A 17,634-nucleotide genomic window follows, 5' to 3' on the forward strand; every position below is an offset into this window, starting at 1 on the left:
CACACATGCTGGCGAAACGTCAGAAAGAAACTCTGCTAGAACATGGCCACATAGCCCGAAAAACCCACAAAAAACTATTGTTTTTAACTGTCTGTAGAATTCAGAGACATAGCCATGTTAGTCTGGAATATCAGTACGCAAAGGGATCTTGTCACATCTGCATGCATCTAAGGAAGTAGACCAAGTCTACGAAAGGTTATGGTACAACTTCTTTCACATAGTTAGTCTCAAAGGTGTTACATCTGTATAAGTCTTGTTACGGACTGGTCTGGTTGAAAATCAGTCTAAGCCAGGAGTTGAAATCATAAGTTGCAGTCCAACAAGTTGCAGTTCAATCATAAGTCATGCAGTCCCTGAATAATGCATATTCCATATCAAGCAAGTGACAAGATATCTCATTGCTTTTCTGTGTTGAGTAGGACCGAATGTTGCTGCAGTCCAGCATCTGAAAGCCAAATTCTCCTCATCTCTGATTTACACCACTTTCTGTTTTGTTATATCCCATACTCTCTTCATGTGTGAACAAGTAATGGCATATGCAGAATATGGTTATGAATCCTCTTGGTCATCTCAACTAGACTAGACCCATTAATTCAATTGTTGAATGGTGAGTCTCTCATTTGAATCCTACTAATTAAATGGGTCTACTCCAGTGGGAACTAGTAACAAGGTTCAGGCTTTTGTTGTTGTTACCTGCCACCAAGTCAACTTAAACATATGGTGACCCTATGAATGAGAGAATTCCAAACACCTTGTTATTAACAACCCTACTAAAGTCTTGCAAACTCAGGGCTGTGTCTTCTTAGATTGAGTCTATTCACCCGTAATGCAGAATTCCTCTTTTTCTACTGCCTTCAGCTTCACCAAACACTGAGTCATTTCATCTCATTGGATGCTGGAAGTATGAGAGCCATTGGCCTGAGATAGACGGGCTGAAAGGGGCGTGGCGGCAGTGACACTAGGGTTCTGGACCGCACAGCAACCACACGGTCCGGAACCCTAGTATGTAATGGCAGTGACCTGATGGTTGTGTCCCATCCACATGGGCGCCGCCATCTTGATGTAAGGGATGTGCAGTGTCCACATGTCACTGTGTGTCTGTTACATCACAAGTGCACCATTGGCGCACTCATGATGTCCGCCCAGCAACCTAAAAAGAACACAGTTCTTCTGGTTCTTTTTACTCTGTAGGGATGTCGCATGGTTTGGTGGCTGCGGTGTCCCTCTGGAGGGAAACAGGCTGCCACCAGCCCGTCCTTTTGGGGTGGTCTGTCCTGGGCCTTAGCTGAGACATTTTAGTTTCTAAGACGCTGTCTGCACAGACCAAATAAACCAGCTTCCCCCTGTCCTCTCAGTGTGTAGTCTGGATAATGTATGGGCCAAAACCTGAGTCTGGTGAAAAAAGACTGGACAATGTCTAGCCCATTCAGCACCAATCCTGGGGTATAAAATAAGAGCCTGTTTGCTGGGTCTTCCCAGAAGATCCAGAGCTCTCTGTTCCAAGACAAGGAACAGAAATGTGTCCACCATCACTACAGGTTGCTAACTCTGATGTCAGAACAAGGCATCCAGCTATGTGATTGAAGATGGGCAGTTCATTCTGACCTCAGAGTGGAGCGACCCGTAGTAATGGCATCAGGCAGCACAGTGGGATGTCTGTGCAAACAGCTGCCCAGCACCGGAATGGAGGGCCTGAGGTAACAGGGAGGCTGGAGAAACTCTGGAGCCAAGATGCTCCAGGCTGCCCCTGGAGTATCTTGGCCAGTGCAGACAGGACCTAGGAGGTTCAGGCTTTTGTGTTTTATAAAGGTTTTCTAAGAAAGGAAGACAGAATTAATTATTCTGAACTCCAAAGCCATATTTACTGTGCTGTTCCTCCTTGAGAGGTCCAAACTTACCAATAACTAAACTGGTTCTAATATAGGGGTATACAGAGAAATTCTGAGAAAAATCCAGGTGATAACACCTCTGGATCACAGGTCCATGTTTTAGGGTTCATCTTTATTATTTTTTGATTCTACAGGTTATTTATATATGTAAGAGTGAGTCACTCTGGTAAATAACTAGTTACTTGTAAATAAATTCTCTTCCACACGATTGAGGGTATAACTAAGACACATTATGGATATAACTTCATAAGTAACAACTTCATTTCCTGTTGCATTACTGTAGCTTTTAATTACTTTTATGGTTACAAGGATCACTACATGGTGGTAGAGAAGTAGTAGAGAAGTACATAGTTCAAGTGCTAATTTTGTGCTGTGGTCTTCAGATTTTTTGTGTTTGTTGTGTTGATAGCAAATGGGATGTGGGAGAATAGGTTTTGTATCACAGGCCAGTGATTTATAACTTTCAGATTTTTAATAGTATCTCAAAAGTATCTTTTGGGACCAATTACATTTTAAAAAGTAACTTTCTAAGTGCTGGTGGAAGTCCAAAACAGTATGCTAATTATTTCAGCCTAATTTTATGTCAGCCAATGTAGAGGTACACTTGAGGAAGTTGACCAGGAATGTGATTTTCAACATTAATTTGTGCACAATTTGAAAAATGGCGCTATATAAAAGTTTATCCTGGAGGCAGTGTGGGGTAGTGGTTTGATCACTGGACCATTTGGAGACCAGGGTTCAAACCCTTGCTTGGCCACTGGGTGATCTTGGAAAAGTCATGCTGCATAACATAACAAATAAAGGTGGCGCAGTGGTTAAATGCCTGTATTGCAGCCACTCACTCACAAACAACAAGGTTGTGAGTTCAATACCAGTCAGGGGTTCAGGGTTGACTCAGCCTGGCATCCTTCCGAGGTCACTAAAATGAGTACCCAGCTTGTTGGGGGCAATTAGCTCACACTTTGTAAATTGCTTAGGGAGTTCTTAAGTGCACTGATAAGCAGTATAGAAATGTACTTGCTATTGCTATTGCTAGGTTTCCAAGCATTCTGAACCTGCAATGGTATGGTTAGCATTTATGTACAATAACTGTCACTCATTCTCTAAATATCATTGGTTATGCTTATACAACTATACTTTAGTGATGTTGTTCTTACCTGTCTTTGTTGCACTATAAATATTTTCGATAGGAAAGACTGTGCCTAGACCATATAACAGCACTTTTGCAAGTGCTGGTATGAGTTGGGTTGTAGTTACCAAAACATTTACGCAGTTAGGCCTACAAAACAGAAAACAGGATGAGAATGAAAGCAAAAGGGGACCCCTCCCTTTCCTAAATAGAGATCCTTGTTTTCCAACCCTATTAGTCTAAACTGGAAGCAGGATGTAAGGTTTGCCAGCAATGAGTCCCATGAAATCAGTGATTAACACAGTCAGCAGTGGCTAGACTTGTAAACATTTTTCTTCTTCCATAATTTATTAGAACTCAAAACTAGTCTGAAAGTGAAGTATGTCACACGTAATCACACTTCGGGGATATAAATGGTGTAAAACTCCAATAGCATTTACACTCTGTACCTCTTGGGCAGCTGACTCCCTTTATTACTTTCTTGTGTTTCACAAAAAGCATATCTAAGAGCCAGGACTTGGACTTGAATGTTCAAGTTTTACATTTAGTTCTCCATCACATGCCCAGATGGGCCCCCCACAAATCTGACCAAAGGTGTCCTATAAAAGACTATGCCTTGGTTTGTTTGGAAAACACAAGAGGAAAGTAAAATGTTTGCAACTTGGAGACGACTCCTTAAGCCGTTCTTACCGGGAATGTATCAAATCCAGAGCTTTCAAAGCATGTGTTAGCCAGAGATCAGTCAGTGCTTCCAGTTCTGCTCTTAACTGCAGCCAAGTTTCCCTCTTAGGAGTGCCTATTAAACCTGCAGATAGAGAAAGCAGCATTTGTGGCTCACTCCAGTGGGAGGGCATGGAATACTTTGCACATGGCTTTTGCAAAACCAGAGAATCATGGAGTGTGGAATGAACAAGAAATCCATCTTGTCCACCCTGGTGCTCTAAAGGCAAGTCCATCCACCCACCAATAGCCAGCAAATACAGTTGATAAACAGTGTGTCAAAAATGGGGAAGGAGGGAGGATGGGAGAGACCACATTGCAAAAGGGGTTTATAATACAATAAACAGCCTGTTCCTATCACCTAGTCAGCTCCTGTTGATTTGTTCCTTTCTATCTTACTCATTATCTACAAATATCTTATTTTGAAAAATAATAAAAATGAAATATTGTTAATTCTGATTTTATAATCCTGTTCATTACTTCTCTTATTACTCCATTATGTTTCATCGTTTTAAGTCTTTCAAGCCATCTTGGAAGGATTTAGTCTAAAATGGGATTATCATTTAATGTATATGTTGAATGTATCATAGGTAAAGCAGGATAAGATTCAGAAGGAAGCATGGAAACTGAAGGCAGGAACATCAAGAATGTAAGTGATGCAGATGACACCGTACTATGAGCAGAGAATAGCAAAAACCTGGAACGATTATTGAAGAAAGTCAAGGAAGAAAGTGCAAAAGCAAGTTTACAATTGAACATTAAGAAAACAAAAATAATGACCACAGATGATTTAGCTTAGTCATTAATCAGAATGGAGTATATAATCAAGAAATCAGAAGACAAGGAAGGAGAAGGGAAGCTATGAAGGAACTAGACTACATCCTGAAGTGTAAATATATATGAACGAATACTAAAGTTAGGTTTGTCCATACCATCGTATCTCCAATTTGTATGCATGGTTGTGAATGCTGGACAGTGAAGAAAGCTGACAGGAAGAAAATCAAATCATTTGAAATGTGTTGCTGGAGAAGAGTTCTACACATACTGTGGAGTGCTAAAAAGACAAATAAATGGGTCCTAGAACAGATCAACAACTACTGAGCAGCAGCAGTAGGGGTGGGTGATACTGGTGGAAGACCTTACAGACACCAGTTAATACTGTGTGAAGGGAGCCAAAGATGAAACTCCTTGTGAATCCCTCTCATGAAGAACACCCTATAATGAGACAACCCAAAATGAATCAAAAGGCAGGATTAGAACACAAACAGATAGTTAAAAGGAAGAATCGGAGGACAATTACTAACAGAGACATGGCAAAGGGAACAACAGAACTCAAAAAGATGGGAAAGCAAATAGGCATATATGAAAATGTAAACAAGGTTCAAAGTTGTACAACACATTTTACAGGAACATGTAACATGAGAGATAGGAGCCATGGGAAGCTAGACATAGTAAAAAACAAAACAAAATAGAATGTATGCACATAGTAGTGCTAAGGGTGAGTGAGTTAAAATGGTCAGGAATGGGACAGTCTGAATCTAACAAACAGTGAAATGATGTAACACAAAGTCAGACCGAATCATGTCAATAAGGTTTCAGGGAAAACCTATAAACATTACCATAATCCAAGTATATCTATCAATCATGGAGGTAGACGAAGAAGAAATTGAAAGATTCTATGGTGGAGTCAAGGAAGAAATTAATGACATTCCAAAACAGGACTGAATGCTAATAATATGCAAAGGGAATGCTAAAGTAGGAAGCAAAGGGGAAAAAACGTAGGAAGTTTTGGAGTTGGTACAAGAAATGAAGCAGGAGAGAAACTAACAGAGTTTTGTGAGGCCAATTACCTATTCATTGCAAATACCTTCTTCATATAACCAGTTAGGAGACTATACTCATTGACATTTCCAGATGATCAATAGAAAAATCAGATAGACTACATAAGTGGAAGTTTCCATTCTTGCAACTAAAACTAGATCAGGTGCTGACTGTGGTACAGGTCATGAACTACCAGTATTTATATCAAAACAAAAATCCACCAAACAGTGATACCTTTACTGGCCAACCGAAATGCACAATATACTTGCTGCAAGCTTTCGAAGCTCCACTAGCTTCTTCATGAGGCAAAATGTTACAAACCAAGCAGGAGAAAAATCAGAGATGTTAGTAAGAAGCCAGCATTCTGTTGTTTCTGTCCTTAGTTAAGATGGCATGTTCCAATTAGGGTTGCCATAATTCTCTACTAAAAACTGGGACAAAATGTAGGACAAAATTTAGACCAAAATATAGGACAATTGTAGGATAAAATTTAGCCCAAAATGTAGGACATTTAAGAAAAATGGATTACCTTAAATGTCCTATATTTTGGGCTAAATTTTATCCTACAATTATCCTATATTTTGGTCTAAATTTTGTCCTTCATTTTGTCCCAGATTTTAGTAGAGAATTATGGCACCCTAGTTCCAATGGAAGAAAAACACAAAACCAGTCATCATGGCAAAATATGACTTGAACAACGTCTCAGCAGAATTTACTGATACTGTAATGTAAGAAAAAGATTTGTGTTATTAAGCATAATCAACAAGGAACTAGAAGAATTATGGTCAGAAGCTAGGGACATAGTCCAAAAAGACAAATGAACAGGCCTGAAATCAAATCAAGTCTGAATTCTCACTAGAAGCCAAAATGATAAAACTGAGGCCATTCCACTTTGGACACATGAAACAGCATGACTGATTGAAAAAGATAATAATGCTGGGGAAAGTAGAAGGCAGTACAAAAAGAGGATGATTGCATTACAGTTGATTGACTTAATCCTGAAGGCCATAGCCCTGAGCGTGCAGGACCTGAGTAGGGCTGATGATGATTGGGGTTCTTGGAGGTCCTTCATTTATGGAGTCAGGATAAGTTGATTGAAATAACCATGAAAACAACTACCAATGTGTAACTTTTGCCTTGCAGGGTACCAAACAGCTTGAAATGTAATTTTGATAAGATAAATTGCTCAGAGTAAAAGAGAGAAGAGCCCTCTTCTTCCTCCTACAAGAACATGTGGTCCAGACTGCTTCTTTCCATACTTCTTTTAGATAATTCCCTCTGTGCCAATCTTACTGTGTGACGTTCATACATCTTAGTGCCATGTGAAGCCTTATAAAGATTCAGCAATCTTGCAATTCCCCTGAATAATGTGTGTCATGGAAGTTAAGAACCAGAAAGGATCTCAGGGTTTGGAGGTGAGTTTAAAAAAACAAAACCCTCTATCAGCTGTTACCATTTTATATGAACCTTTAAAACATTCAGCAGAACATGAACAGAACTTAAACAATAACCATTAAAGTTTGCAGACTATTTCCTGTAGATTAGCAAACTGTAGAGAGCAGCCAATGCTCTGAGCTAAAGCAGAGGACTGGAAAGGCCTAACCATGAACTCAATTCCCCAGAAAAGTTGTGTGCCAAGCCATTATTCCCAATAACCACAGGAAGGTCATTATTCTGGATTATAAAGGCAGACAATGCATAAGTTTAAAATACCTGGAGGGCCAATTGCTATTTCTACCACTTTTCTTTTTGGTGGTTGTTCCGGCTCTACCTATATGACAGATGTGATGAGGTAATGCTGGGCCAGATCTGCTCTGAGATATGTTGGATTTCAGCACAGGTGGGGCTCCCCACTGTTTTTGTGATGAGGTTATGAAAGTGAATGGCAGGTGTCCCCCCCCCCCCCCCAGAAGTGTATTTCCCCTCAGATCTATGAATAATTCTCCTTTCCACTAATGTTTGCAGGGCCAGCCATGCTACTAAATGAAACAGAAGAAGGCAGCTGCCTCAGCCACAAAATCTTGGCTGAAATGGTAGCAAAGTAATTGTATTACTACTACTATGACTACTGTTATTAGCTATTTGACTACTAGGGATAGGAAGAGGCACTTGTGGGATTCTCTGCCCCTTGTGTCAAAATTGGGCAATTGAGGTCCATGGGTTGTACAAAAGACCTGCTCCAGGTATAGATGATGTCAAGACAATTCTTTGTGAATCTGAATATTTAAATTGTTAAGGCACCTATCCATCTTTCCAGCTCATTATCTTTAACAGTCTAAAGACTTGAAGCACATTTTATCAATAGCTCTGTGAAGCTTTCAAAATCATGTTCAGTGTTCTTAGAATGAACCAATGCATTTATGAAAATGGGGAATGAAGCAATGTTAGGAATTATAAGGATCAATTCTCTCCCAAAAGGATTGGGAGAGGCTGGTCTGTGAGGAAAAAAATTCACATTTGGCAATGCCTTTATTATGAGCACTGAAAATGTTAAAAGGGTGTACTAGCTAACCTGATGAACCAGCCACTTGTATGCATTTGGGGGGAACCTTGTGGAAGGAGATGTCCTGGATCACCCTGTACAACAGCTCTTGACCCAGGTGGGAAACAGCATCCATGGTGCTTGTGGGCCATTCCTTTGGCCACTGACAATCTGCAGAAGAACGTTAGGGAATGTTCTAGCTACCCCTCTCTCAAAAACAGAGGGGGAAAAGTACAAACTTATGGTGAAAGTGGGATCTGCTCCTTTTTTGTCTGGTGCACAAGGGCAGTTGGAACATATCTGGGTGTTCCTTTCCCCTGTAGATATTGGGTAATCAAGGGGAAGGAGCTGCATCCATAAGTGCTCTGACTGCTGTTGCTCACTAGCAGAGCCAGTGGGAAAGAGAGAACAGCCTCTTCTCCTATCCCCCCAAACATAAGCACAGTTGGCCCTCCATATCCACGGACTCCTTATCCACAGATTCTACCACCCATGCCCTGAAAATATTCAAAACTATATAAATTCTAAAAAGATAAACCTTGAGTTTGTCATTTTATATAAGGGAAATGATTTCACTATCCCATTGGATTTAATGGAACTTGAGCATCCAAAGATTTTGTATCTATAATGAGTCCTGGAATCAAACCCAGGTAGATACGAAGGGCTCACTGTACATGGACAAAGACTTGTGCTCTGGCAGCATACCTATTTGATTTCACCTATAATGTGCCATAAATAGAGTCAGAGCCCTAGTCTTTCCAGCTCAATATTACCTAATTTGACTGGCAGCAGTTTCTCAAGGCTTAGACTCAAAGTCCTTTCCCAATTCTGCCACCCACAATCCTAACTGGAAGTACTGGGGACTACATTAGAATTCTTCTGCATGAAAAGTATACACATGGGTGTGATCCTTGACTCAATGTATGCCTTGCTCCCATGTATGAATATAGAAATTTTATATCCTATCCTTCCATTTCAATGTATGCATGCCAGAATTGTGCCAACTCTTGGCTCATTTTGAGGAAGTAGGATTACATTTTTCCATCTTTCACAGGATAGCAATCCTGCAACTGCCTCACTATGTTTTTTCTTGTTGTTATGTGTCGTCAGGTTGACTCTAGCTTATGACAACCTTGCTGAGGTTTTCTTGACAAGATTTGTTCAGGGGAGGTTTCTCACTACCAGTGGGTTTCCACAGTTGAGTGAGAATTTGAACCCTCATCCTATGAAGTTCTAGTCCAACATTCTAATAATAATAATAATAATAATAATAATAATAATAATAATAATAATAATAATAATAATAATAATATGCCATCACTCTATATGCCATCACTCTTACAAGTAAAAGAACAACAAAAAGATCCCTGCTCTCAGTCTTACAACCTAATTAAAACATGACACAAAAAGAAAAGGAGATGGCACTGTGGGAGGGGATTAAGTCCAGCAGATATACAGTCAGCCCTCGATATCCATGGATTCTTTATCAATGGATTCAGCCATCCACTGCTTGAAAATATTTAAAAAAATACATGTTCTCAGCCTTAGGGGAAGGCAATGGCAATGTTCCTCTGAATAAATCTTGCTAAGAAAACATGGACTTTATCACATGGGGAAAATCGGGGCTTTAAACAGCTGATTCTCCCATGCAGAACGCGGTATCACATTTAAGATTGTCAGACACATCACTATTAAAGAGGCAATAAAGAGGCTATAAAGAGGCAATAAACGGCAACAAATCATTTTGGGGATTTTCCCCGTGAATAATTTGTTGCTGTTTATTGCCTCTTTATAGCCTCTTTAATAGTGATGTGTGAAAATCTAAAATGCAATATTGTGTTTTGAATGGGAGAATCAGCTGTTTAAACTCCAATTTTGCCCTATTTTCCCTGTGTGATAAAGTCGTATGATAAGTTTGCTTTAGTGTCATCATAAGTTCAAAATGACTTGAAGGCACACATCAAACTGCATTATTTCTGCACTGCAGATTCACCCATAGCTGTGACAGTTTGTACATCAACTCAGGAGCTTCTGAAAATAATAGAGTTGGCTGTCTGTATCCATGGATTCCTTATCAACAGATTCAACCATTCACGTCTTGAAAATATTTTTTAAAAATATAAATACATTCCAAATATATATTTATTTTTATATATTAATGTACAGTGGTGCCTCGGGTTACGAAATTAATTCGTTCCGCCATTCCTTTCGTAACCCAAAAATTTCGTAACCCGAAACACTTTTCCGTTAGCACTGGAAAGCCTATAGCTGCACTTTGCAGCATTTGAATTTCGCGCCGAAATGAATTTCGTAACCCGAAAAATATTTCGTAACCCGAAACAGTTTTTGCCAATCCAACTTTTTCGTATCCCGGAAATTTCGTAACCCGATCATTTCGTATCCCGAGGCACCACTGTATATAAATTAAAAAAAAACAAACCTTTATTTTGCTATCTTTTATAAGGGACACCATTTTACTATGCCACTGTATTTAATGGGACTTGAACATCCATGGATTTTGGTATCCACCAGGGTTCCTGAAACCAAACCCCAGTGAATACCAAGGACCCATTGTAATGTTTCTTCTCTTTCTGTGAAGCCAGGCCAGTGGCAGTTGGGATGGAGGGAGGGTCTTTCATCACCCAGTGGACCTATATTATGAAGCCTTCTCCACTCATCTCTCAGGATAACTGGAAATTAATGGCCCAAACAATTCCTCTTTTTTTGAATTTCTCTCTTTCTAAATTGTAACATACGTAGACAGTTCTGTGCATCCGGTCTGAAGTATAGACTAATAGCAAGATGAGAAGGTGATTTCCCTGATGGTTTGGGAAGACACTTACCTCCGACATTGTTTTTGTAGGTGTTGTAGAGTTCTTTCACCCTCCGGTAGCGGAATGCTAATTTCCTCATCCAGTCAACTCCCCCGTGAACTCCAGAGCCCAGACAAAGATTTGCTCCAGCGGTTGAGCTGTGAAAGCCATCTGCTGAGAAATTATATGTGCTGTGGCAGAGGAAGGAGGAGAAGGGGAAGGGGTGAAATTATAACCTACACTTCCCATTAGGATGCAGAAACTAGTAAAGAGAAAAGAGGAGAGACTGAGAAGGGGGAGGACTTGTTCCAGACTTCTGGCCTTCTTAGACAATGAGTGGAGACCAGATAAAAAAGGTTGTTTTGCCCTCCCATTTCTCAAAAGTAGAGTTCAGTGGCCTTGTGTTGGTTTGCTTTTTTAGCCTAGTATTTAACTACTGCTTGTACTTTAGCTGAATGATTATCTACAGTTGGGTTAGCCTGTGAGCAACACAAGGCCATTGAACTCTACTTTTGCACACCACAAAGCTGGTTTGCCAGTGCTTTGAAGCCTCCTGAGCCCCTGCATTTATTAAAATAAATAAATAAATAAATAAATATTATGACTTGCATTTGAATGCAGTCCACAATGGGTTCATGGGTGTAAAAATTGGCCCCTGTCCCCCCCACAGTTATACATCTCAATATACATCTAGTTACCATTTGTTGTTGTTGTTGTGTGCCTTTAAGCAGTTTCTGACTTATGGCAACCCTAAGGTGACCCCATCACAGGGTTTTCTTGACATGATTTGCCCAGCTGGAGGTTGCCATTGCCTTTTCTCAGAGGCTGAAAGAGCGTGACTTGCCCAAGATCACCTGGTGGGTTTCCATGGCTAAGTGGGGATTTGAACCCGGGTCTTCAGAGTCATAGTCCAACACTCAACTTTTGTTAACATGTTAGTGAAAAGAAGCACAAGAAGACGGTTGTATTCTTATGCAACCCTCATTGATTTTAGAAACTGGGAGGGCTTTTATAACTCTGAATCACAAGCCCAGCCTTACAATTACATAGAGGGAGGCAACCATCTTGACTGGCAGGTGCTAGGAAGCCACAGTGACAGCTCCTGGTTATTCTTGTCTGTTGGAACTGTATATATCTCTGATTCTAGCTGGTCAATGACCGAATAAATTTTATATATATATATATATCTCTGATTCCTCTAAATAATCATGATGCCTGAGGAACAGTTCTGTGTACTGCCTCGATTGTCTTTTGACAGAGAGGTGGGGTAAAAATAAAGATGATGATGATGATTATTATTATTACAGTGGAGGATGCTTTTCTGTGTTGAGGCAAGGTTCAACTGCCAATCAAGTTAGCTTCTGTACATGGAATGGAGTGAATGCCAGCTTGCCCTTTGACTCAGGCAGCAAAATTTGCATCAACTTGTCTTTTCCATAACCCACACCAAAGAGTTGGCACTAGTGAGCAATATGCCTTTTGCCCAATAGGTAAAGTGGCTTTTAGGAGGTAGGAATGTAATCTCGTAAAATTAGCCTAAACACCTTGAAGACATCAAATCTTGTCAGATCTTGGAAGTTAAGCAGAATTAGGCCTGATTAATATTTGGAAAGGGGACCTCCAAGACATAACAGGTTCTGTGGGCTATATTTCAGAGGAAGGCAATGGCAAACCACCACTGAGTATTCCTTTTCTAAGAATAAACAATGAAATTCATAGGATTGTCATAAATAGACAGGTGACTTGAAGGCACATACTGTACTAACATAATCTCATAGGGAGATTAATTTAAACATACAAGATACATCTCCTGGCACTGTTATGTGGATCTGATGCATATAACAAATAAATTGATGGGTCTACTCTAGTTGAGACTAACAAAAAAGAGTCAGACCTAATTCACCTTTGAGGCAACTGACAGCTATGAGAAAATAAAAAAGTGAGCTAACTGCTTTGTGAGAACACAGAAGTTCCAACATGTAAGGATGTAAGGCTACCAAAATCCAAGAGATACATTTATGCTACTGGCTATTCTCCAGATATCAATAAATAGCTGGGGGCTGGTTGCACAAGATGCTGCAGTAGAGATGGCTTACCTTAAATCTTGCCCATTGTCATCTGATGATACATCATCTATATGTATCTGGTCACAGTCCTGAAAATCATTTCCAAAATGCAATCAGCCAGGAAAGGACTATTTCTTTGTTAAGAGAAAGAGCAACTCACCCACCCAAAAACTGAAACACAACAACAATGGAGAGATTTCGTGCAACAGAAACCAAGCTGAGGAAAGATTCCCCAACAATTTCTGGTCAATTATAGTAATCAGATTACAAGCAACATTTCAGATACCACATTCCCAGAACATGAGTACTATGTGGTTAAACACAGTAATTCTCTCAGACAATAAAGTCACTTATACAATTCTTTATTCACCTAAGGCTAAATTGCCTGCTATTCATTCAAGGCAATGTTGAAACATGTAAAGAAAAATCATTGTGATTCAAGAAGACATTATTAGTACTTTCTAAATCTAAGCCTGTAACTTATTTAAAAGCAGGAAGTGCTAAGAAAAACTAACAAGCTGTTTTGCACTGCATCTACACTGCAGAATTAATGCAGTTTGACACCACTTATCTGTCATGGCTCAGTGCTGTTGAATTCTAGGATCTGTGGTTTTGTGAAGTATTTCCTTCTCTGTCAGAGATTTCTGGTGCCACAAAAAATTACAAATTCCAGGATTCCATAGTATGAAGCCATGAAAGTGGTGTCAAACTTTAATTCTGCAGTTTGGCAGCAGTTTCATATGAGTCCTTCATTACACCATCAGCTTGTCGTATTCAAAGAATCCTATGAGGATTTTAGGTAACATCATCCTCTACTTGTAATTCACCCTGCTTTCCCACTACTTCTTCTGCCTTTTCCCCTTACTGAACAAAATCCATGAAGGTGAAAAAGAAGGAATAGATGTAAACTGCCTCTAACTACTAGTGAGTAGAATGCTCTGACTGGAAACACTTTAATGCAGGTATACAACAGTTAACAAAGTACATATGTTCTGAGCATTATTGCTTCTTTAACAGACATTTTGGTACCAGAGGTAGAAAAAATATGGAAAGAATAAGGATAGGTTTCTACATCACAAAAAAGAAGAGTAGCTTGAACATGTTTCAGCAGATGTTTTATTCAGAACTAAAGATAGGCACATGTGAAATGAAACAGACAGTTCAGGCAAGCCTTGCATGAGTAAAGAGATACACACTGAACCTTCCAGATACCATTTCTTTCAAAATGCACTCAGGGATAATTATTTCTTTCACCAATATGCATTTTTTCTTATGATTTCCATTTTAGTGGTAGATCTATCATTTTTAATGTGTTGGGAATCGCTGGGGAGGTGTACTTATTTGCTCTAGTTTTTTCCCCTCTGCTTTGCCATTCACACATGCTTAGTAAGGAATTCTGGAGGTAGCTGGTGTACACCTTGCCACAGACACAATAGAATTAGCTACAGCAGAATCCCGCTCTTTCCCAGCTCAAGGTTTATTACATTGTTTAGTCTGTGTTTCCCTAGCCACCTTTCACCATCTTCCCAGTGCTGATGTTGCTAAAAAGCCTCCTGCTAGGCAGAGGACAAGGAGGAAGGAGGGCTGAGCAGGCATAAAAAGACTTTGTAAAAAGAAGCTTCTTTCTCAGAGGCTTTGTTGACTGAGGTATACCTATACATGTATCTGACTCTATCTAAAATAAGGTTCAGTGACTCTGCTAGCTGTGGGGATTCAGGGAGTTATAGTCCAAAACGTAACATTTGCAAGTTCAGATGAAAAGTGTCAGAGGAAATAATACAGCAGGCACTGCTCCAACAGATCAGCTGCCTGATATTAGATCTGAGGATGTGCAATTCAGGTTTCTTTCTGTCTTCAGGTATTTGTTGTTGTTGTGTGCCTTCAAGTCATTTTTGTCTTATGGTGCCTCTAGGGTGGGGTTTTCCTGGCAAGATTGGTTCAGAGGGGGTTTGCCCGAGGCTAAGAGTATGTGACTTGTCTAAAATCATCCAGTGCTCTTCATGGCTCAGTGAGGATTTGAACTCTGGTCTCCAGAGTAATAATCCAGGTATTTAAATGGGATTAAAGGTCTATATCAATCTTTGACTGTGAGATTGCACCCTCTGTTTATTGTTCTTAACTACCCTTGCATCGATCTCAACCCATGGTGACCCTATGGATGAGTTATCTCCAGGCCGCCTGTCTTCTACTGCTCTGCCCAGCTCCTGCAAACTCATATTCATGGTCTCTTTAATAAAGTCCATCCATCTATCATGTGGCCTTCCTCTCTTTAACTTTGCTCTACCTTTCCTAACATTATTGTCTTTTCCAACGATTCATGCCTTCTCATGATGTGCCCAAAGTATGATAGTCTAAGTCTTGTCATCTTGGCCTCTAGGGATATTTCCAGCTTGATCTGCTCTAGGACCCATTTTTTGTCCTTTTGACTGTCCATGGAATCTTCAGCACTCTTCTCCAGCACCACGTTTTAAATGAATTGATTTTCTTCTTATCTTCTTTCTCGATGATTCTGTCAAAGGCTTTGTGTGGTGCTGCTTCTGATGGGGTTTGCCTCTCTGAGTGTTTACTGCTTGCTTTGTCATTTTTGACTGCCCTTTGCTGCTCTTGCAAGTGTGTTTTCCTTTAGTTTCTATCTTTCTCTCTGTTAGTGTTCTTGTCATGTCTGTGTGACACTTTTGATGCCCCCTCATAGGGTTTTCTAGGTGGGGGGTTACACAAGGAGGACCACCTACACTTCCTTGTGCTCAATGCTAACATTCCCCTCTCCCCCCCCCCCATTATTGTTGAAGGATTTCGTCCCTACCCTTCTGCTCCCTCCTTCCTCCTTTTTCCTTCCCACCTCATTTCCTTCTTTATTTTATTCTCATCTGCTTTCTGGCACTTGTTTGATTTTCCGTGTCTGTCCTCTCTGTTTTCTCCTCTCTTCCCTCTGGAAGGTGGAGGGGGGGCTGAGATGGTCTGTTCCAGGGCCGAGATGGACTCAAGTGGCTAGCTTTTCCCTTCTTCTTCCTCCCAGCTATTTCTCCTCTCCTCTCTCTGGAAGGTGGTGATGGGGGGTGGGGGGCTGAGATGGTCTGTGCCAGGGCTGAGATGGACTGACTGGGATACAATTAGATGGGATCTTTTCCCACCTCTCTTTGCTGGTTCCTGAGGCTCCTATACTGGGCAACATTAAGACCCAACCTTACTTTATAAAATTCTACGTCTATCCTACTATGACTGAAGAAGGTCCTTTTTCATACAGACAACATTAATAAATTGGGAATGGTTATCATTTCCCTTCTCATGATGTTAAGGCATGGAGATTGAGAGAAGGAACGAGAAAATATGGCTGCTATAAACCCAATTCCTTGTGCATATCTATAAACTGTTAGACAAATACTGGAGGAAAAATCAACAACCAAGTCCACCTTAATATATTATACACTTGGAATTCAGCCACTATAAAATATGCACTTCAAATCTTATTTTCCAAGTTCTTTATTGTCTGAGTGGAGGAGGTCTCAACCTCAAAAAACTTTTAAAATGTTGTTTTAATGGTTTCTTTATTTGATTTGACATTCCAAATTCCTAAAGACTCAGGAAGCATCTTTATGTAAGCAGGAAAAAAAACACGCATGCTGCAAAGTACATGCAAATGGGCAAGTTGTCCCCCACCTCCCAAATCCCTCCTTGAAATATGCTGAAGCCACACACTGGAAAGGCTTTTATTAATAAAATTTAATGGTACTATTAGTGAGCAGATTGCTGGTCAAATTACATATTTTTTAAACTGCTGCATTTAATATGGCTGTTCAAAACAAAAATGATCACTGTATGTATATGTGTGTGTGTGTGTGTGTGTGTGTGTGTGTGAAACACACACAGAAGATTTACTCCTTTCTCTCTTGCTATACTCATCATGGAAATAACCCATCCCATACTTTCACATGAAATAGCCCAATAAAAGAACACATGATTGGCATACAGAATTTTCTAGGTTTAATCCTTGACATCTCCTGGGAAACACTTTTGTCTGAATCCTGCTGCTTATCAATACAAAGAGAGAAAAGCTTGGCGGACTAAGGATGTGACTCAAAACACAGGGTGCCCATGTGTCACAAAAACATCTTCTCTTTGAAGGGCTGTCCAGGCCAAGTCTGGCTCAAAGATCAAGAATCATGAGAAGAAGGAAGCTCATGCCTTGGGTTTGTTCACTTTCTTCTCACTGAATAGGCATCTAAGTCATCCCATTTGTGGTGAGGTGCATTCTATTTGTATTAAAATTATTTTTAAATATGGGTCTAGACCTGTGAATTGGTACATGACATTTTATGCAGATATCTGCCCTTTCCCTCCCTCTTTCTTGATGATTTATCTTGATGATGTAAATTCCTACCCATTGGAATAAGGCAGCTGCTTATGTTTCCAAGATGCGCTTTGCATTAGGAGGAAAGTGCCAATCAACCCTAAAGAGAAAATGACAGAGTAACAGAAAGAACCAGAGCAAAGGCTGAGTCCAGAAAAGACAATGATCTTGGAAAGTCAAAATCCCAAAGGGCTGCAGTACAATTTTCATTTTTTAAAAATTTTATGAAGAGCTTGGAAATGTTCCTTTTTTGGGCAACAAGTTTCAGAATACCCAGTCAGTATAACCACACCAGGGAACCAGCATAGCGTAGAGGTTTTAGTGTTGGACTACAATTCTGGAGATCAGGAAACATCCAGGAATAGG

General features: G+C 40.1%; 2 protein-coding genes across 8 annotated transcripts in view; both read right to left on the minus strand.

Annotated features, from left to right (window-relative positions):
- The window catches only part of NCOA3 (nuclear receptor coactivator 3), a 1,019,275-nt gene that overhangs the window by 392,788 nt on the left and 608,853 nt on the right, over nucleotides 1-17,634 (minus strand). The gene's annotated exons all lie outside the window — the stretch shown is intronic.
- EYA2 (EYA transcriptional coactivator and phosphatase 2) overlaps nucleotides 1-17,634 on the minus strand; it is a 201,098-nt gene that overhangs the window by 7,705 nt on the left and 175,759 nt on the right. For all 6 annotated transcript variants that reach the window (XM_042465931.1, XM_042465926.1, XM_042465928.1 and 3 more), the window contains 4 exons: nucleotides 12,951-13,009; nucleotides 10,885-11,045; nucleotides 3,709-3,823; nucleotides 3,047-3,168 (listed from right to left, as the gene is read on the minus strand). In XM_042465931.1, coding sequence (XP_042321865.1) covers nucleotides 3,047-3,168; nucleotides 3,709-3,823; nucleotides 10,885-11,045; nucleotides 12,951-13,009 — 457 coding nt within the window. The remainder of the gene's footprint in view (nucleotides 1-3,046; nucleotides 3,169-3,708; nucleotides 3,824-10,884; nucleotides 11,046-12,950; nucleotides 13,010-17,634) is intronic.

This window comes from Sceloporus undulatus, chromosome 4, assembly GCF_019175285.1.
Source record: "Sceloporus undulatus isolate JIND9_A2432 ecotype Alabama chromosome 4, SceUnd_v1.1, whole genome shotgun sequence".
Lineage (NCBI taxonomy): Eukaryota > Metazoa > Chordata > Lepidosauria > Squamata > Phrynosomatidae > Sceloporus > Sceloporus undulatus.